Source organism: Drosophila ananassae, chromosome 3L, assembly GCF_017639315.1.
Source record: "Drosophila ananassae strain 14024-0371.13 chromosome 3L, ASM1763931v2, whole genome shotgun sequence".
In the NCBI taxonomy this organism is placed as follows: domain Eukaryota; kingdom Metazoa; phylum Arthropoda; class Insecta; order Diptera; family Drosophilidae; genus Drosophila; species Drosophila ananassae.
Genome location: NC_057929.1, coordinates 20,938,222 through 20,961,087, shown reverse-complemented (window position 1 = coordinate 20,961,087; position 22,866 = coordinate 20,938,222). Strand labels below are relative to the sequence as shown.

General features: G+C 40.8%; 1 protein-coding gene across 2 annotated transcripts in view; it reads right to left on the bottom strand.

Moving 5' to 3' along the window:
• The window catches only part of LOC26515113 (dipeptidyl peptidase 4), a 248,238-nt gene that overhangs the window by 145,206 nt on the left and 80,166 nt on the right, over positions 1 to 22,866 (bottom strand). For both annotated transcript variants that reach the window (XM_044715313.1, XM_014903908.3), the window contains 2 exons: positions 20,947 to 21,241; positions 20,055 to 20,187 (listed from right to left, as the gene is read on the bottom strand). In XM_044715313.1, coding sequence (XP_044571248.1) covers positions 20,055 to 20,187; positions 20,947 to 21,241 — 428 coding nt within the window. The remainder of the gene's footprint in view (positions 1 to 20,054; positions 20,188 to 20,946; positions 21,242 to 22,866) is intronic.

Sequence of the window (22,866 nt, the reverse complement as noted above, 5' to 3'; positions counted from 1 at the left end):
AATTTCATATACCAGCATTAGGGAATTCCTCATGTATAGTGAGCAGGTAATGGAGAGTTCCCCAAGAAACTCCTCAACACTGGTACTGCAGGGCAATAGCTCAGTGGTGGGCAAAATGCACACATGTAAAGATTTAAATGCAAAAAATTTCCATCCATAATTTCCCCTGCTCCATAACCTTTAAGCTCCCCTGAACCAAAGTCCAGAACAAACATAGGTTCTGTCACCCACAGTTTCCGCGGTACACCTAAGAGAAGAGATTGATCAAATTTTACCATATATTGAACTATGTAGGCCATGTAATTGCGTTGACCATCATTGTTTTTAGTGAATATCATTTTTGAAATGTATGTGTACCAACTAAAATTATAAAATTACATCTAGCATTTACCATATCTTTGGAATAATCATCCAAAGTTCAAATCTCAGATTTTTTACATTAATTTTTGGTCTTTTATGATTATTCCCCAAAACATTTTCCTATGGAAGATTTTTATTTTCATGACCATGACCAAATCTATGATGATGCGCGGTCAAATCTGTGATGACGCGATTGTGTAAACTGCAGATGCACATTGTTCATTGTACCTTGTTGTTATATGACCTGCGAATGGTTGAAGACCGAATTAGAATTAAAGACTGGAAGCGGGGCTCAACGCAATCTCTTGATGCTGCGAAGCGACCGAGAGATACCGTGAGAGAGCGATACAACGCTAGCGCATGACGGCAGATGCAGATGGCCGATCGTATGTACGACGCTATGGGCAAGCATTTAAAAGTGCAAAATTAAGTTTATGCAATTATTTTTTTTATGTCCTTAACTAGGTTATAGCACACAAGGACTTTTTTTTTGCGCGGTTCCCACTGCATACTTACAGCCCACCTCCCGTCGAACCGATCGAGGGACGCTGCCGTGTAACGTACGGCTCGAATCGCGGAAATAGATCCGAAATAGTTTAAGCAAGGTAGGAGAAAGATATCACGAGGAAGAGTGTTGCACAGATAAGGCGATTAATATAAGCGATTTAAGATTGTTAGTGGAGCAAAGTGACAAGATGTGGTAGAGACCATTGTAGTCTGAACATAATACCCTGAAAGGATCGTGTTGGGCATATGTCGAACTACAATGGCTAAGGAGTAGAGGACGAAAGTTTCTAGTCCTTCTACTAGGAACTACTAGGAAAACATGACACCCAGCATCGTTCTACGGTTTGTTAATGGTGGTAAATTGATTAGTAAAAGTCTACTACGATAAGAAGGGAGGTAAGGAAGAGGCAAAAGTAAGGAAGTTTTTTGTACAGATTCAATGTGATCTTGGTGTACTTCATATTGAGGACTCCAGACACACGATCCATACTCAAGAATCAGACGGACCAGTGATGTAGGTAACGTTTTAGTTATGTACGGGTCATTAAATTCTTTTGCCCATCTTTTAATAAAACCATGCACACCCATAGCTTTATTAACCATGGTAGATATATGGTCGGTAAATTTAAGTCTTAAATCTAATAGGACTCCTAGATCGTTAACCTGAGTTAATCGTTCTAAGGCGTTCCCATAGAGAAAGTACATAGCCTGGTGAGGACTAGATCGGTAAAAAGACATGAGTTTACATTTCGATCCATTAAGCTTTAGGTTATTTGCTAAACACCAATTTTGAAGTTTATCCAAATCGGATTGAAGTCTAGACTGGGCGCTAGTGAATTTATACTGAAGGCATAGCTTAACGTCATCAGCGTACATAAGTACAAGTGAATTAGTTAAGGCAAGGGGCAAATCGTTAATGAACAGTGTAAAAAGTAGGGGTCCAAGATGGCTTCCTTGGGGCACCTCAGATGTGGCGCGGACTAAACGCGGATAACATCTTTAAATAAAACACTTTGGATTCTCCCAGATAAGTAGCTCGAAATCCAGATAATAAGATCAGTTGGGAATCCCAAAAGACTCAGTTTTCTTATAAGAAGCGAATGGTTAACAGAGTCAAATGCTTTACTGAAGTCAGTGTAAATGACGTTTGTTTGTAAGCCATTCCGGAACCCAACCGTGATAAAAGATGTTAGCTTCAATAAGTTGGTAGAGGCGCTCAATGAAGCCATGCTGGCACGGAGTAATTATTGAACTACATAGGTGTTGCAAATGTGGAGTGATAAGTTTTTAAAAAAGCTTAGGAATTGCTGACAATTTAGAGATGCCTCTATAATTTGCAGCGTCGGATTTTTTCCTTTTTTATGCAGCGGAATAATGAACGATTCCTTCCACATAAGGGGAAAGATCGAAGTTTCCAGCGATAGATTAAAGAGTTAAACGAGCGGTTCGCACAGAGCCTCGGCGCAGTTTTTCAGAACACAGCCTGGTACTCCATCAGGACCTGGCGAATACACGGGCTTGACCTTAAGAAGATCCGATAATACACCACTTTGATCGAAAGATGGGCAAAATATAAGGTTGGCTGATTGGATATTATAAGTGTAAGGCTGAGCTGAACTGCTGCTAGGTGAATACGTAGTTTGAAGAAACTGTGCAAAGAGATCGGCCATTGCCTGATCAGTGTTCGCATTAGAGTTCTCAAACGTAAGCAGTGGGGGAAAAGATACATGTATACGCTTAGTGTTTACAAATTTATAATACTGCTTCGGATCCTGAGTAAACTGAATCCTGCAGATACAATTTTTGTAATGCGATGATTAACTTATTTAATTTCATAAAATCAGCCTTACGGAAGAAACGAACTTTATGAGATTTAACTGTAGACTTAAGGTCAATTAAGGAGTTGTTTTCGATTGAAAGCTCACGAGTGGGATGATATGGATCCTCAGGGACATAAAGGGGCAAAGTTCTGGAAAGAGTAATTCCATCAGGATCAGAAACGAAACATAAGTCCAACAGCCGACCTAAAGAATTTCTAACGTGGTTAATTTTCCCGAGTGACATGTCGAACATGCCCGCAGGGAAATCGTGCTGGGAGTTGAGCTGTAAAGACGGTGAATTATCAACATTTGACCACATAAGTTCTGGGATATTAAAGTCACCCAGAGCTATCAGCTGGTCACCATCAGACAGACGATCCAAAACCAAACGAATAGCGGACAAATGTTGCCAGTATGTTGGCGGTTCGGACGGTTCAAACATACAAAGATTGATCGGACAAAGTGATTTTGATGCAAAGAAATTCAATGTCACCAAACTCTTGTGATTTTACCTCTTCAGAAGCGAATTTGAAGTCTATAGAAATTAACACTCCTCCTCCCCTTCGCGGAGTTCTATCACATCTAAAAGTAGTGTACCTACTTGGGAAAACTTCGGAGCTTAGGATCTCCGGCTTTAACCAAGTTTCTGTAAAGACTATAATGTGATATGCAGAGGAAGAACTATCAGAATACAGTTTGGGAAGTTTACTACGTAACCCTCTAGTATTCTGATAGGTAAGTGTTAGTGAAGACATTAGTTTTTTTCACCGTACTTGGCTGATGTTGTTGGACGAAAATGTTCTCTGGCCAAAAGCTGGCGGAGCAAATCGTCTTGAACATCTGCAAGGGAACACGTATTTTGAAAGATGACGTGTGCCTGGTGTATGAATGTTTGAATTTTGTAATATACATCATGTGACTGTTACAGGGGTTTGAATTATTGGGTCTGGGATCACTTGAAGCGATACCACAGAGAACATATCGGACAATTTCTCATTAATGAAAATTGATGAATTAGCATCCGAAACTGAGGTCGTGAACCCAATCCAATGAACCAATTCAATTTGGTGAAAAGTTTCCATTTTTCTTTGATTCTGGATCAGAGTGCTCTTTGGTAAAAGAAACAGTCGGCGCCAAGCTGGCCGGTAAAAGAATCCATAACTTGGTTGTTTTGAGAGGCATAGGCGACAATATTGTCAAGAGCAATATGAAAATTCTGTCCACCATACAAATTTCTGAGTTTAAATTTGAATTGCCATTTCACGTAGTAGATAATAAGTGCCTTAAATATGATATGATCATTGGACAAGACATTTTTCAGCTTGGTTTTGGAGTAACTTTAGAAAGAGATAGATTCGATATTTACAGAACTCAAACCGTATTGTCTTTAAACAATGATAAAAATGTAAATGCAATAGATCATAAAAGTAATGTTAATTTGGAGTTAAGTAATAGTGATAAGTTAAAATTAAACGACATAGTGGCCAAATATTCCAAATTTCTTATTGATGGCATTCCAAATAGACGTGTTACTACAGGTTCTTTAGAAATCCGCTTAGTGGACGTAAACAAAACAGTACAGAGACGACCATATCGTCTTAGCGAGAGCGAGAAAGAAATAGTAAGAGAAAAGATTTAGCAAATGCTAGAATCCAACGTAATTAGACCAAGTAGCTCCCCTTTCTCTAGTCCAATGTTACTTGTAAAAAAGAAGGACGGCAGTGACAGACTATGCATAGATTATCGAGAACTCAACGCAAATACTGTGTCAGATAGATATCCCTTGTCATTAATATCAGACCAAATAGATCGCCTGCAAGGCGGTAAATATTTCTCTAGCCTAGACATGGCCAGTGGCTTCTTTTAGGTGCCAATTCACCCCGATTTGGTTGAGCGAACTGCATTCGTGACGCCAGAGGGTCAATATGAATTTTTAGCCATGCCCTTTGGCCTCAAAAATGCTTCGTCAGTCTTTCAACGTGCCATAGTTCGAGCCTTAAGGGATTTGGTTAATAAATACGCAGTAGTCTACATCGATGACGTATTAATTGTTTCTAGTACTATAGAGGAAGCATTTGAGATGAGCATAAGAGATTGGAAACAATTCTAAGCGTGTTATCAAAGTCAGGCTTTTCCTTTAACATTAAAAAGTGCAAATTTCTGCAAACGGAGATAGAGTACTTTGGTTTTCTTATAAGAGATGGCGAGCTAAAACCCAATCCTCGAAAAATACAAGCACTAACCCAACTGCCCAAGCCAGAATCAGTCACACAAACTAGGCAATTCATAGGTTTAGCATCTTACTTTAGAAAATTTGTCCCACATTTCTCAGAAGTAACGAAGCCTCTTTATCTGCTAACATAAAAAATGAACGAATTTGAGTGGAGCAAAAAGCATGAGGAAATACGAAAAACTATTCGATCCCAACTTACCAATAGAGCTGCATACGGATGCTAGCGCCAAGGGGTATGGCGCTATGCTATTACACATGGTAGATGGTCAGCACCGTGTAGTTGAGCATTACAGTAAATGCACCACAATACCTGAGTCAAAATATCACTAGTATGAGCTCGAGACATTGGCGATGTAAAACGCGATCAGAAATTTCCGACATTATTTAAGCGGCAGAAAGTACACAGTATATACGGATTGTAATTATATTAGTGCAAGTTAAAAGAAAGCGGTATTGACACCGCGGGTTGGTGGTCATTTCTGCAGTCATACGAATTCCAGGTGGAATACAAGAAAGGGAGCCAAATGGCTCACGTTGACCGCTTGTCTAGAAATCCCGTCACTATAGTAGAGCAGGAAAGTTTGAGTAGTGAAGGTACGAGTTGACTTGGCAACTATAACCCACATTTGGCTTATATCCGAACAGAAGCGTGATCAAGACATATCGCAAATCATGACCGATTTAAATAGTGATAAAATGCAGAAAGAAATAGAAAATTCTTATGAATTCAGGAATAGTTTGCTGCATCGTAAAATTCAAAGAAATGGGAAGACACGATGCTTGCCAGTCGTACCCAAGGCATTTAGGTGATCAGTTGTTAATCATGTTCACAAAAAACCCTAGATAAGATTTACGAGCAATATTGGTTTGACGGAATGTCAAAATACGTGCGAAGATTTGTGGAAAATTGTGTGACATGTAAATTGTCAAAATCGGTGTCAGGTAAAATTCAATCGGAGTTACATCCCATTCCCAAAGTAGAAATACCATGGCATACAGTACACATAGATATTAGTGGGAAATTAAGCGGAAAAAAGGACGAGAAGGAATACGTCATAGTTCAAATTGATGCCTTCACCAAATTTGTTTACCAATACCACACGTGGAACTTGGACACGGTGAACTGCATACAGTCAGTAAAGTCTGCGATATCAATATTTGGTGTTCCTAACAGAATTATAGCGGACCAAGGTAGATGCTTCACGAGTAGCAATAACAAAGTTGACCTTCATGTAGTAGCAACGGGTTCCAGTAGGGCAAATGGCCAGGTGGAGTGAGTCATGAGTGTGTTAAAGGGCATGCTAACGGCAGTAGAGACGAGTGAACGAACATGGCAAGAGGCATTGGGCGAAGTACAATTGGCAATAAACTGTACCATGAACCGAGTAACTAACCATAGTCCATTATAGCTGATGATTGGCAAGGAAGCGAGGCCCTTAGGAATGTTCACTGTAAATGAGGACGAGCGCTTAGACCTGAATGAGGCTAGGAAGGAAGCTAAGGAAGACATAAGTAAGAATGCTCAGTATAAGGCATAAAATTGGCGATCGTGTATTACTGAAAAACGAAGAGCGGCACCAAACGAAGTTGGATCCAAAATTCAAGGGACCATTCGAAATTGTACAATTGCTAGATGGTGACCGATATTTGTTAAAATCATTGACGACTAGGAGAGTGTATAAGTATCCGCATGATAGTGTACGTAGTGTGCCTAAAGATCGAGAGACTTTTGGGTTAGAAGAAGAGCTTGACGACGGCAAAAAGGTAGTGCGTGCAAGCAACAGATCTGTGACCTAAGAGGGGTGCAGAGGAAAGATTTTATGCAGAAGAGAGCGTAGTACTCTGATTTGTATGAGAGAAGCCTGCTAAAATTATGATTTGATGATGAGTGAATTAGTTGAGTTTGAGCGGAAGAGAGCGTGTACTCTAAAATGTGTGAAAAAGAAGAAAGTTATCCTGCTAAGCTAATCTCTGATGGATATGCAAGTGGTTGAGTTTGTACGGAAGAGAGCTTGTACTCTAGAGAATTTGAGAAGTGATATCCCGTCAAACTAACGCTTGAAGGCACAAGAAGTGCAATTGAATTTGTTTTGAAGTATAAGAAAACTTTGAAAACTTTGAAAACTTTAATCATATGGTTAATATAAGTAATATAAGATAATGACAATGATGTGTTCGGATGAATCTTGTACCAGGCAAGGCAACACGAGGATGTATTATAGTCAGGAAGGCCGTGTCGGAGATGGGATAGATTTGATTTAAAATATTATTTACTGATTGATTATAAGTTAAGTGTATAGTCTAAGACGAAATGAAAGAGCATTGCAAATGAAGAGAGAATGAAGAGAGAGAAGCTTATTTGAATAAGAGCACGGTAGGGAAGGAGAGTAAAGCCCTGCTGAGCGTGGCGCAATGATGGAAAGAAGGAAGAGGAAAGGGAAGGCAATTAAGAACAGCCATCTGAACGGTCATAAAAGAATATCTTTGCGACTCGCTGCGCGTAGTGAAAGAGAAAATGGCTGACAAAAACGACCACCATTTCCCAACATATGGTGGAAAGAAATAATTCCCTTGTTTGTTATTTTGCAAAAAGGGACAAATTCATTGAAAAAACTCAATGACCAAACCTTGGTGACCCCGACGTGATTTAATTAATAAAATTAACAATTCCACGAGCATAAAACAGTGCGAACATACCCGTTTCAGTTTTACCGCTGTGTATTAACATATGTATGTGCATTTTTGAACTTTAACGGCACACAGTGCATCAGTGAAACAATTATTTGTATTTATACATAAATCATTTAATAATATAAATAAATACAATACATAAAATTTTTATTTGGTCCGCCAACATACATACATACATACGTTCCACTTGCAAGTGCATTCGACTCATACAAGCGTTCATATTGTATATATACATTCCACAACTCAGTATACGGTTCTGAGCGCACAGTGGGATAAATCGTGTTCGCTGCGCTCAAATATACTTAAATGTAATAAAATAAACAAGAACTATAATTTTTGGCCAAAATTAATTTTTGCGTGTTTTTACCTAAATTGAGCGTATTTCAATTATAGTGGCGATGAATTCTAGTGGCGCCGTCACAGGAGAATCCACTCCATCTCGGAGTGCGATTTTAAAATGCAAGGCAAAGGGTATCCTCCAGGATTTGAAGAGGATCCAAGGCGCCCTGCAGCCAATGTCAAAGGTGGCGGATGCTATGCTCCAAGTGCGTCACGACCAGTTGGTCGCCATGTACGGGGATTTTAAGGCTATCCACGGGGCGCTTGAAGTGTTAGACATTGCTGAGATAAGCAGTGACTTGCGATGGACAGTTTCTGAGCTTGTAGCTACGATGCATGCCGAAATCGAGCATGAGACGTCGTTGCGCTCTGCTCGAATTGCTAATCATTCCAGTATCCATATGGAACCAGCACTCACTCGGAGTTTTCAAGCCTTGCCTCCTCTTTCTCTTCCTACTTTCAACGGAGGATATTCAAAGTGGGCTGAGTTTCATTCGGTCTTTTTGACGGTCGAGGGCTGCAGTCATTATATAAGTAAGGTGGAAAAGTTTCAGAGGTTGCGATCTTGCTTTGGGTCTCCGCTTTAGAGGCAGTCCGTTCCTTGGAAATCTCCGAGGAGAATTATGATGTCGCAGCGCAGCTTTTGGAGAATCGATTTAATAAATATTATTATTAAATCCGTTATAACCGTCGGTTGATACTTCAGGCTCATGTGAATGAGATTCTGGGCCTCAATCTATTGGAACGTGACTCAGTGGCAGCGCTTCGAGGGCTGTCGGATAAGTTCAATGCCCATATGCGAGCCTTAAAAAATTTGGGGACGACATTTCAGATCGCCTACTTGGGAGTCGATGGCAGAGTTTTTGGAACAGCGTTGCAGGACTTTGGAGGCTATGGATGTGGCCTTGGTCGCTTACGCGCCGGGCACTCAGGTGGGAAGACGTAGAGTCACAAATAACAGTAGAGCGTCCTTTATTATTACTAATTCACCTGCCTCTGCTTGTATATTATGCGGTGGGTGGTCCCATGCAGTTTCTGCATGCCCAAGATTTTTGTCATTGCCCCCTGAGAGCCGCCTCGGCGAGGCTAGGCGACTAGGTCTATGTCGGAAATGTCTCCAAACTGGCCATCACCTGCGTGAGTGCCTCGCTGATAATTTTCGTAGTTGTGGCAGGAGGTGGCATCACAGTCTGTTGCATGTTTTGGAGTTACAGTCGTCCAACAGCCAGCCATCTTCTGTGCCGTCTACATCAGCCGCAGCCGAGTGCGCCGAGCCAATAGGCGTTTCACCATCCACGGCTAATGCACTAGTTGCCCAGGGTCGCAGCGGTGAGATAGCCTTACTGGCCACAGCGAACATTCTCATTCGGAGTCGTTCTGGGGTTTTTGTTCCATGCCGGGCTCTTTTGGATTCTGGATCGCAGGTGCACGTTATTACGTCCCGACTGGCTAGTCAGCTGCAGCTTCGTAGACGCAAATCGTACGTGGCAGTGTCGGGCATTGGCGACACTGGCTTCGCGACAGACGGATTCTCTGTTGATGTGCTCTTACGATCCTCTGAATACCGAATACGATTGCTCTGAATACCAACATCACGGACCTCCAGCCTAGTTTTAGCTGGGATGTCTCCAGCTGGAATATTCCGTCAAACCTCACTTTGGCTGATTCCCAGTTCTTTCGACCGCTGCGGATCGATTTACTTATCGGAGCCAGTCTATTCTATGATCTGCTGTGTGTTGGTCAAATCCAGCTCTCAGCTGGCCTACCGAAAACCCGGCTTGGATGGGTTATGTGTGGCGGTGGTTCACATCTGGAGAGAAAGTCGTTCGCAGCCACAGCCCGCAAGAGCCCAAGCCAGCTGGATGAGAAATCGATGAGAAATCGAAGACTGCTCCGAGCCCATTGTGAAGTGGACGAAAGAGGAATTGGATTGCGAGACGCATTTCGTGCAGAATTCTGCTCGGCTCGAGTCAGGCGCCTACTCGGTGAAACTGCCGTTGAAAGTCAGCTCTGAGTTCCTAGGTGAATCGTACTCACGAGCCGTGTGGCGATTTCTATCCCTCGAAAGGAAGCTTTGCCGTCAGCCTCAGTTAAAGGATCAGTTTGCTGCGTTCATAAAGGAGTATTTAGATTTGGGGCATATGTCTCCAGTCCCGCCTAGTCCACGACCTGCCAGACAGTATTTCCTGCCACATCACTGCGTTTTGAAGGAGGACAGCTCAACAACCAAGCTCAGGGTTGTTTGTCTGGGTATTCATTGAATCTGGGTATTCATTGAATGACGTTTTGATGTCTGGTCCAGTTATCCAACCAAAGCAACTGCACATTCTTCTAAGGTTTCGTTGCCATCGGGTGGCCATTACAGGAGATATTTGCAAAATGTACCGATGCGTCAGAGTTTTCCCCGAGGACAGCTATCTGCAGTGCATTCTTTGGCGGAATTCCACCCAGGATGAGTTGCAGGTTTTTAAACTGGATACGGTCACTTATGGGACAAAGCCGGCCTCATTTTTAACAATTCGAGCAATGCATCATATTTCCTCTCTTTATCTTAAAGCGGACGGACGTGCTTTTTTGTGCGCACTACGTTTTTGTAAAATTTGCAATAAGCTTTCTATAAACAATCGGTGTTTATTTCTTTACTGATATAAAAACAAATTGCAATTTTTTAGATCCGTATCGCTTCGCGTGTGCAGTGATATATTTGGAGGTAAAATAATTATTTATTTAATTTACTTTCCAAACATAGCCCTGCTCTGCTTCTTCATCTCCTACGGTGTTGTTGCTATTCTTTTGCTTCTACTCTCGCTCAATAGAGATTCTTATCTCTATTTCTTTAAATCTTACTAACTTGCACTAACTGCTCTCTTTAATCTCCCCTTCTCGTTTCCTTGGTACAGTGGTTCAAGGTTCCTCATTAATAAAATCAAATAATATTTTTAAATTAATTATTAATTTTTTTAATAATTTTTAATAAATTAATTATTTAATTTTTAATCATTTTTAATAAATTAATTATTTAATTTTAAATAATTTTTAATAAATTAATTATTTAAATTATTAATAATTATGGATTTTAAATTGGTCTGTGCATTAAAGTCTTGCAATAAGACAATCTCGTCTTCCCAGCCTACCATCCATTGCTGGCTCTGTGAAAACGTTTTACACGCTAAGTGTGCCGGGTTCACGGCCTCAGTTTCGGATGCAATCTCGCGAAGGTCTGGTCTCCACTTTTGCTGTGATGGTTGTCGTGCTGTCGTGACTAAAAGCGGTTTCAAGGAGTTGATTAGTGGTTTTCGAAAAATCAATGACCAACTCTGTGCGCTTGATACACAGTTTAGTAGCCTTCAACTACTAAATGAGTCTCCAAAGCGTAAGAAATCCGCTTTTAGTGATGTGCTCGGGTCGAATAATCTTCAGCCTGCTCAGCCGACAACTATGCAGCCGCTTATATCTCTAGCCACCCCAAAGGCCGGACCTGAGAAAAATTCGGCTTCCGAATGTCTCGGTATCAATGAGCAATTGTCCGATATGTCTCTGTGGCATCGCTTCAAGAGATCCCAGACCCAATAATTGAAACTCCTGTAACAGTCACCAAACAGGGTAATAAACCGTCCGGACGCACTGATGCCGCAGTATCAGTTATGGCGGCACCAAAACCCTTGCAGGTGATTCCACCATCGAAACACATTTTTGTTTCCCGGCTTGCCCCTGATACTTCGGAGATTGATATCTAGGCTTACATCAAAGCCAACGCAAAGCCGACATAAAGGTGGTGGATATTACAAAATTCAAACATTCTTACACCAGGCACACGTCATCTTTCAAAATACGTGTGCCCTTGCAGATGTTCAAGACGATCTGTTCCGCCAGCTTTTGGCCAGAGAACATTTTCGTCCAAGAACATCAACCAAGTACGGTGAAAAAAAAGATAACCAAACCTGTGGGTGTAAAACTCCCACATGTTAAGGCCACTGATCAACCTTCCACCTCATCTTCCTCAATCTCAAAAAACTAATGTCTTCATTAACACTTACCTATCAGAATACAAGAGGGTTACGTAGTAAACTTCCCAAACTGTATTCTGATAGTTCCTTTTTTGCATCCCACATTATAGTATTTACAGAAACTTGGTTAAAGCCGGAGATCTTAAGCTCCGAAGTTTTTCCTAGTAGGTACACCTCTTTTAGATGTGATAGAACTTTGCGAAGGGGAGGAGGAGTGCTAATTTCTGTAGACTCCAAATTCGCTTCTGAAGAGGTAAAATCACAAGCGTTTGGTGACATTGAATTTCTTTGCATCAAAATCACTTTGTCCGATCAATCTTTGTATGTTACCTGTTCGTACATACCACCTTCGTCCGAACCGCCAACATACTGGCAACATTTGTCCGCTATTCGTTTGGTTTTCGATCGTCTGTCTGATGGTGACCAGCTGATAGCTCTGGGTGACTTTAATATCCCAGAACTTATGTGGTCAAATGTTGATAATTCACCGTCTTTACAGCTTAACTCCCACCATGACTTCCCTGAGGGCATGTTCGACATGTCACTCGGGAAAATTAACCACGTTAGAAATTCTTTAGGTCGGCTGTTGGACTTATGTTTCGTTTCTGATCCTGATGGAATTACTCTTTCCAGAACTTTGCCCCTTTCTAACCCTGAGGATCCATATCATCCCACTCTTGAGGTTTCAATCGAAAATAATTACTTTTTTGACCTTAAGTTTACAGTTAAATCTCAGAAAGTTCGTTTCTTTCGTAAGGCTGACTTTTCGAAATTAAATAAGTTAATTTTGGAATTTGATTGGTCTAATTTACTGGCATGCGAGGATATAAACATCGCATTACAAAAATTTTATTACACTTTGAACATATTTTTCGACGCTTGCGTGCCGTGGAAATATCCGTCCGCTTCAACGAATCCGCCTTGGTATACAAGGCACCTTATAAATTTAAAGAATAGTATGAGTAGACTTTTAAACAAACATAGATTATCTGGCTGTACAGTTAGTTATTCAAGATACTTAGTAGCTCGGTCCAATTTCACCGTGCATAACGCAGAATGTTATAGGAGTTATATTCGCCGCTGCAGGATTCAGTTTACTCAGGATCCGAAGCAGTTTTATAACTTTGTAAACACTAAGCGTAAACATGTATCTTTTCCCCCACTGCTTACGTTTGAGAACTCTTATGCGAACACCGATCAGGCAATGGCCGATCTCTTTGCACAGTTTTTTCAAACTACCTATTCACCTAGCAGCAGTTTAGCTCAGCCTTACACTTATAATATCCAATCAGCCAACCTTATATTTTGCCCATCTTTCGATCAAAGTGGTGTGTTATCGGATCTTCTTAAGGTTAAGCCCGTGTATTCGCCAGGCCCTGATGGAGTACCAGGCTGTGTTCTGAAGTACTGCGCCGAGGCACTGCGCAAACCGCTTGTTAAACTCTTTAATCTATCGCTGGAAACTTCGATCTTTCCCCTTATTCCGCTGCATAAAAAGGGAAAAAATCCGACGCTGCAAATTATAGAGGCATCTCTAAATTGTCAGCAATTCCAAAGCTTTTTGAAAAACTTATCACTCCACATTTGCAACACCTATGTAGTTCAATAATAACTCCGTGCCAGCATGGCTTCATGAAGCGCCGCTCCACCACTACCAACTTATTGGAGCTAACATCTTTTATCACGGATGGCTTCCGGAATGGCTTACAAACAGACGTCATATACACTGACTTCAGTAAAGCATTTGACTCTGTTAACCATTCGCTTCTTATAAGTAAACTCAGTCTTTTGGGATTCCCAACTGATCTTCTTATGTAGATTTCGAGCTACTTATCAGGGAGAACCCAACGTGTTTTAGTTAAAGATGTTACCTCGCGTTTAGTCCGCGCCACATCGGGGGTGCCCCAGGGAAGCCATCTTGGACCCCTACTTTTTACTCTGTTTATTAACGACTTGCCCCTTGCCTTAACTAATTCACTTGTACTTATGTACGCTGATGACGTTAAGCTATGCCTTCAGTATAAATTCACTAGCGCCCAGTCTAGACTTCAATCCGATCTGGATAAACTTCAAAATTGGTGTTTAGCAAATAACCTAAAGCTTAATGGATCGAAATGTAAACTTATGTCTTTTTACCGATCTAGTCCTCACCAGGCTATGTACTTTCTCTATGGGAACGCCTTAGAACGATTAACTCAGGTTAACGATCTAGGTGTCCTATTAGATTTGAAACTTAAATTTACCGACCATGTATCTACCATGGTTAATAAAGCTATGGGTGTGCTTGGTTTTATTAAAAGATGGTCAAAAGAATTTAATGACCCGTACATAACTAAAACGTTATATACGTCACTGGTCCGTCCGATTCTTGAGTATGGATCGTGTGTCTGGAGTCCTCAATATGGAGTACACCAAGATCACATTGAATCTGTACAAAAAAACTTCCTTACTTTTGCGTTTAGGGGACTTAATTGGGATGCAAGTCTTTACCTCCCCTCTTATCATAGTAGACTTTTACTAATCAACTTACCATCATTAACAAATCGTAGAACGATGCTGGGTGTCATGTTTTTATATAATCTTATTTATGGAAATATAGACAGTCAGCATTTACTAACACGCTTAAATTTTAACATTCCTAGTAGAAGGACCAGAAACTTTCGTCCTCTGCTCCTCAGCCATTGTAGTTCGACATATGCCCAACACGATCCGTTCAGGGTATTATGTTCGGACTACAATGGTCTCTACCACATCTTGTCACTTTGCCCTACTAACAATCTTAAATCGCTTATATTAACCGCCTTATCTGTGCAACACTCTTCCTCGTAATATCTTTCTGCTTATCCTCGCTTATCTATCTCGGATCTATTCCCGCGATTCGAGCCGTACGTTACGCGGCAGCGTCCCTCGGTCGGTTGGACGGGAGGTGGGCTGTACGTATGCAGTCGGAACCGCGCAAATGCATCAGTGGGCAGAGGATGAGCAGTCTATGTTTCCAAAGGGTGCCGAACATAATGTGGTGGTGCTGCAATATTTCTGAAGTGCTCTCTGACGTACCGGAAGAGGATCGGGAGTCGTTCCTAAGGTTTGATGATGGCAGAAACTTTACGAAGACTCTTGGCCTAGCTTGGGATCCTTCTACTGATCGCTTGCTATTTTCGTTTGAAGGGCTTCAGTCACACTCGAAGCCCACTAGACGCATCATCCTCTCCTCAATCGCCCGGCTTTATGATCCGATAGGGCTTGTTGGACCTGTCATTACGAAGGCGAAGATTTTTCTTCAGAAGCTATGCCGTGAGAAGTTGTCCTGGGATGAAAGTCTACCTCAAGCTCTTCACTTCGATTGGGACATGATTTGTTCCAGCTTCGCCATGGCGCAGCGTGCTGAATTCCCTAGATGGTCACTATCATCACAGTCTGAAGTGGAGATTCATGGATTTTGTGACGCCAGCATCGAGGCTAATAGTGCTTGCATTTATGCGGTATCGGAGGGTACAAGGTCAGAAAGTCATTTACTCTGCTTAAAGTCCCGAGTCGCTCCTCTAAAAACCGTTACGGTACCGAAACTAGAGTTATCTAGAGCAGAGTTTCTGGCTCGGCTTATGTCGGTAGCTCAGTTGAAGGTCTACGATGGGAGGTATTTTTGCTGGTGCCATTCTGCTGTGGCGCTGTCTTGGATTCGGGAGGAGCCCGTTCGTTTTAATGTTTTCGTCGCCAATCGAGTTTCAACAATCCAGGAATTGACCAGAACGATGGAATGGCGTTATGTTCCTACGTCATTGAACCCGGCAGACATCCTCTCGCGTGGTGCTCTTCCCAAGGAGTTAGTTACTGACAACCTGTGGTCCCATGGTCCTGCGTTTCTTCTTGGACTTCAGGACCAGTGGCCAGCAGCGGTTCTATCTGAAAACCCCACTCTGGAGCTAAGGGCAAGGGTTCTGCTAATCAAATCCCCGTACGTTGACGTGACAGCTGGTTCCAAGTACGCCAACTCTTTTCCAGCACTGCAGCGTGTGTTCGCTTATGTGCACAAGTTCTCACAGCGAGTCCGTCACAAGGGTGTCACTGCTAGCGACATCAAGGCTGGAACCCACCTACTATTGCGTCTGGTGTAGCGTGTATATTTTTGGGATGTCATAAAGGCGCTTCAGAATGGAAAGAATATATCAGAATATATTTTTGGGATGTCATAAAGGCGCTTCAGAATGGAAAGGAAATTTTGTCAGCCAGCATACTTGCCACATCCTCTCCTTTTTTAGATAAGTTTGGCCTGTTGCGTGTGGACGGTTGTTTAAGAAATTCTACATTGGATTTTGATAGTCGTCATCCAATTATATTGCCTAGAAGCCATCCCTGCCATCTCTAGGCCCTGCCTTGGCGATTAACGATGTGGTGCTAGTCAAGGACGAGAACCTACCCCCATGAAGTGGCCATTGGCTAGAATTCTGGATCTAGTCCCTGGTCGGGATGAAGTGCCTCGAGTGGCGGTGGCTAGAACCGCTTCTGGAACTACCAAGCGCGCAGTGACCAAGCTTTGCCTATTGCCCCTTAAGGAAGAAGTTGAAGGACAGGCCTCAACTGGAGGGAGATGTCGGGTCAGGCAGTAGCCACGGCATAAATTGAATCAATACAAATGTAACATATATATATAAATGTAATAATTATAGTTTATCATATAATCATTTTCTCATCGCTGTTGTTAGTCGCAAGCCGACTCTTCTCGGCCGCTCGGCTTTTTTTTATCTTTGTCATTAAGTTAACGCGCTTTCGCCCGTCCTATGCTAAAAGGCAGGCCCACTAGTACTCTCAATCTCAGTGCATACGCATTCTAAATCGGAGCGTTCTGGCACTCCATTTCATATGCAAACAAATAAACATTTTATAACGTTGTGAACGAAATAATTCCCTTTTTTGTTATTTTGGAAAAAGGGACAAAGTCATTGAAAAAACTCAATGACCAAACAAACAGTGTATAATCAAATTGTTATTTAAGGAATAGTAAAGAATATTATAAATATTAAATAATACAAGAATACTATTGAATACTCAAAATAAAACTATATTAATGTAGTTTTTTACTGAAAGTCCCAAAAGGATATACTAGGCAAACTATATACAGTTATTTCTATAATATCCGATTCGATACATATCATAAAATAGAAGCAGTCATTTACCTCAAAGATTATTTTTACTTCAGCTTCGCCGTCATTTACCTCCAAGATTATTTTTACTTCAGCTACGCCCAAAAGTTACCTTGTATTTCCAGGTAATAAATATTTGTTGGATACGATATAAAGGCAGAGAAAAATTTAAACAGCTAAAGATCGTTTAAATCTTTTTCTATATATTTTTTTTTAAAGTAAATGGCCAAAAAAGTAGTCCAACGCTGAGAAGAGAATTGCCGGACAAGTTCTTAAAAGCCATGAAAGGACCAAATCAGCCAAGATCAGGAATTGCTCCTGATTTCAGGGAAGCGTGAAGGCTATAGCCTGTGATGACGAACGATCCGCAGAGCTAGAGCTTGGCGGGGTCTACGAGGACGCGAAACTTCCCTAGTACACCAGAAGAGCGACAAAATACATCCCGGCTACAAACCAGACCATCACTATGCTTCATGCTTGTAGGGTGTTTAGGCCTGGTTCCCGGGCCAGGAGCTCAGTCAGGCTGACTCTCGGCACGGGTCGAGTGAGACCTTAGTCCGAAACGGTGTAAAATAGTTATTTTGGGATGGAAGAGATTAAAAGTGTGAGGCTACTTTTTAGAAGCGGCAACACAAGCGAGTCGTCGACACCGCTTACGGCGCGAATACTCGCTAGCTGTCCGGGGCTGTTTATTTGCAAGGAGGGTCCTGCTATGAGAACTTCTGCTTTATTCACAGCTTACCTTAACTGGGAAGGAGATTCGTTATCCGCAACCCTCCAACCACAACAAAAAATTGTTGGCCTGTATTGAGTCGGCCCAGGGGGACTTTCTTTTGGCTTTAGTTCGGTGACCGTAAAAGTATACAAATTTGACTTAAACAATGGAGCCGAAACTGAACCAATGACCGCGGTGAGTGTGTAACTTTATACTGGTTACGCTATCGATCGTTTTTGATAGCGAGTGAATTAGTACAAAAGACGCAATTAAATTTTAATGTTTATTATTAAGTGCACTTTAATTTCAAGTCAGCGGACACTCTGTACCAATATCAAAGAAAAATGATTAAAATGAGCTTGTGCGCAAAAGATCTACCAAAAGCTCCCAGAGGCTCATGCGCCAAAAATAATAAATGATCGCCGGTGAAACTGGGAGAGAGTTAGACAACAATAGACGATTGTTATAAGCTCCTGCTGCTGGAATTGGAATTTGACGCTGAAAAACTTTGAAGCTCATAGCTGCTTAGTCCAACAATACTCAAGTCAAATATTTTTCTATGCAATAAGTGAAATGGCCCCTCTTTCATCGTTAAAAATCGAAAATAATTATTTGACTTAACACTAATATCCAAACATGTATCTGTTTGTAGAGCTAAACAGTCATGGTGGGTCTTAACGGTTGCTACACCTATCAACTTAAATACAACAAAAGGCTCAAAGTGGTTGTAAAAGGAAAATAGTCAAACGTCCCGGTAGCTGACATTGCGGAAGGTCTGAATGAGTAGGTCGAAGTCAAATTTGTTACAAAAATGGTTAAAAGGCCAACAGGACATCGCACAGCCACTATTTAAGATCAAACTAACCTGCAAGAAGTTCTCAGGTCACCCTATATATAAGCTTCAATACATTCTTCATCATGGAATTAGAGTTGAGGAGCCTCAGATTTACAACCCTATTGGTAACATCTTTATTGCAGCCGGTAAATACAATGCAAAACATCAACACTGGGCTTTTGTCTCTCGAACCCATTATACAAAGCTTTCACTACCCTAGCTAACATGTTAGTATTTGTTTCCCCAGGAACGCCTACCTACTGCCCAGCAGATCCAAGAAAACACTTAGACAATATTAATTTTGCTGTAACAAGTAGAGTGCAACTAAGCGTAATACGCGCTGAAAAATTGGCAGACCTGTAATCTGACCTTTTTACCTTCTAATTGTGTTTTTACCAACCACAGTTTGAGAAACAAGCCCCATTCCCTATTTCAGATACAACAAATTGGCTGAAGTATAAAAGGAATAAGTAATAAAAGGAAGGCTAACTTCGGGCGGAGACGAAATTGATAAACCGTTGCAGTTAAGTAGCAGCTTATATTTATATCGGATCGTATATAGTTGGTCAAATCTTATGAGAATTTAACCATCAAATCAATTTTCTAATAAAAATGTAGGAAACAGCCCCAAGCAGCTTTAAAAATAGCAAGGTTTTTCGATTTCCGATCGTTCAGTTATATGGCAACTATGGGATAAAGTCGGCCGATTTTTATGAACTTTGGCTGATCGGATTAGATTGCCAAAAATGGAATCTGTACCAAATCCCAGTGGCGGCGCGAGCCTCGTTGGCGCTCGGGGCGAAAGACGCTTTGCCGCCCTTTTTTGCATTGACGAAATTTTTTTGCTTTTTTTGCTAAAATTTTTCGGCTTTTTGCACCAACTTTGCCGCCCCTTAGTCTTGGCGCTCGGGGCGACTGCCCCTTTCGCCCCCCCCTCGCGCCGCCACTGCCAAATCCCATCTCTCTAACTTAAAAAACACTAAAGTTATTGCATTTCCGATCAATCAGTTATATGGCAGCTATAGGATATAGTCGACCGATCTCGGCCGTTGCGACTCATATACTGCCTGAATGTGTCTAAAGTTTAAACTCGATAGCTTTAAAACTAAGAGACTAGTTTGCGCAGGAAGAGACAGACAGAAGACGGACTTGCTCATATCGACTCAGGAGGTGATCCTGATCAAGAATATATATACTTCATAGGGTCGGACTTGTCTCCTTCTCCGTTTCTTATTCTCACATCAAATAACTTAAACTAATTCAAATATGCAGTTCTTTGTTCATAAACAAATAGAAATACAATCGAATAAATAATCGAACTATTCGATCTATAATTATAGTCCGAAATTATTTATCGAATCCCTTGAATTACTAAAATATATTTCTTTTTATTGAATATAACTTACTTCTATGCATTTCCAATTTTCCATTTTCGAGCATGTTGCGATCACACTGTAGTTTTGTGAACGTCCCATATAGACTACTGAAACTTGATCATGGGAATCCGATACCCAGCCTGCTGATGTAAGATAATATTCCCTAATATCGAAGAAAAAAGTAAGTTTTTATAGAAAATTGTATTAAACAAGAAAGGGAAGCTAACTTCGGGCGGAGCCGAAGTTTATATACCCTTGCAGTTGAGTCGCAGTCCGCTAGGTGGCGCCACGCATCTTATATTATTAGATATATAGCGGATTGTATATAGTCGTCCGATCCTTATGAAATTTGGCATATTGAATTATATTGCCCAAAGAGGAATCCATTGAAACTCCGATGCTTCTAACTTGAAAAACAACCAAGTTATGGCATTTCCGATCTATCAGTTATATGGTAGCTTTAGGATATAGACGGCCGATCATTATGAAATTTGACATATCGGATAAATATGCCCAAATTAGAATGTACAGAAAGTCCCATCCTTCTAACTTGAAAAACAACTTGAAGTTATGGCATTTTCAATCAATCAGTTATATGGCAGCTATAGGATATAGTCGACCGATCCCGGCCGACTTATAAGCTGCCTGCAAAGGAAAGAAGGATGTGTGCAAAGTTTCAACTCGATAGCTTTAAAACTGAGAGACTAGTGTGCGTAGAAACAGACAGACGGTCGGACGGACAGACGGACAGATGGACAGACGGACATGCTTATATCGACTCAGGAGGTGATCCTGATCAAGAATATATATACTTTATAGGGTCGGAGATGTCTACTCCACTGCGTTGCACACTTTTGACCAAAATTATAATACCCTCTGCAAGGGTATAACAATTGAGAATATAATTATGATTTTTACTTACTGTCCAATAATAGATTCAGGTGGCATAATAGGAAACTCCTGGATATTTTTTAAATTACCGATGTCAACGGCCCATAACTGTACATCTGGGTTTACGGTTCCTGGTGTAGGGTATCGAACATTTTTTGTTTCAGGGAAAGAACTTCCAGAAGCCATTCCGCTTCCAGCAAATAAGGCTCCTGATGAAAGCCATGGGTATGACATTAATCCAACAAGAGTATCGTTAAAAGTAGCAAACATAAAATGTGTTCCATCAGAAGAAGACCAAATAGCTTCCGGCGTTTCAAATATTTCTTCTAAAAAACAATAATAATTGGCATTTAAGCTAATTTTGAAGATGAATTTAAAATTTGATTTTATTCAATTCTTACATTCCAGTTCATACATTAACACAAAGAAGCGGTTCCCTAAGCTAGAAGTCCAAACTGACTATATTGACTGACTAGATATATATAAATATATATAGAATTATATTATATAATTTTGTGTCGTCTTTTAATCTAAATAACTAAATAAGTACAGAATATCTAAAATATTGTTTTTTTTTTATTATTTTATTAAAGAAACCTGTTCCAATTTTGTTTTTAAATCCTCTTATTGCAGGATCGTTCTTCTGGACGCTTTTTTTGCGTCTGAAATAATCTTTCGGCTAAGGCTACGCTTGATCTGAATGTAGCGATCTATTCCGGACTGTGTGGTTGGGGCCGCCCTGGAGCTTTCAGAATTTGTTATTATTGTTGTCTTTGGCTCTCAGTATAGCCGAGTTTCTCTAAGGCGACGATTTTTTTACTTCCATATCACGGGTTGAAAAGTAGGAGCCTTGAAAAGTAAGAGTTTCTTTGAGCTACTAAGCTTGTACGCTCATTTTTCACTTTTCGCTCAGCTGCCATATAACTGATTGATCGGAAATGTCATAACTTTGGTGTTCTTGGTGAGCTAGAGGGTTGGGACTTTGCACACATGTTAAATTTGTCTAAGATATCTTATCTGCAAAATTTCATTATGATCGGCCGACTATATCCTATAGCTGTCATAGAACGATCGGAATAGGCATAACTTTGGTGTTTTAAAAGTTAGAGAGATGGGACTTGGTACATGGATGGGACTTGGTTCTATTTAGGGCCAAATAATCCGATTTGCTAAATTTCATAAGGATCGTCCGACTATATCCTATTGCTGCCATATAACTAAACGGTCGGAATTGGCATAACTTTGGTGTGTTTTAAGCTAGAATGATGGGACTTTCTACGGATAAGTGCCAAATTTCAAAAGGATCGGTCGACTATATCCTATAGACGACATATAACTGAACGATCGGAAATAGAACAACCTTAACTCCAAGGGTGTATCAACTTCGGCTCCTCCCGAAGTTAGCTTTCGTTTCTTGATTTTGATTGGGTTTGTTTAGTTTTTTACGTTGCGGCAGCGTATTTTCGTCAAATTTTTTTGCCCCAGATTTTGGTGGGGCAATTGTTGATAAACACGTCCATCAAGTTTCGTACTTGCGAATCGACAGGTTTGATCATTGAAAATTAAATATTTTGGAATTAAGTTAATGCCTTTAAACACGTAAATGAACGAAAAAAGCCTAAATACTGAAAATTTTATTTTTTGCTGAAATTACAAAAAAAAAAAAACGAAAAGTTCACTTAAATGATCGATTTTGAAGAATTAATTCGACTTAGCTGTATTCCGTGTATCGAGACCAGCAATCAATAAGTACCAAGATGTATTCTCCGTTGGGTAGAGGGCCTAATAAGTCCGTTGGAAAACATTTCCAAGCCCCTGTTGGCATTGCATTCCTTTCCATTGGCGCTTGTCGTCTTCGGAGCGATTCATAGCTCATTCACCTACATAACCTTCGTGCGCATTTAACTTTAAGTTAAAACTTCAGGTTTTAGATTATTTTATTTTCATTGTC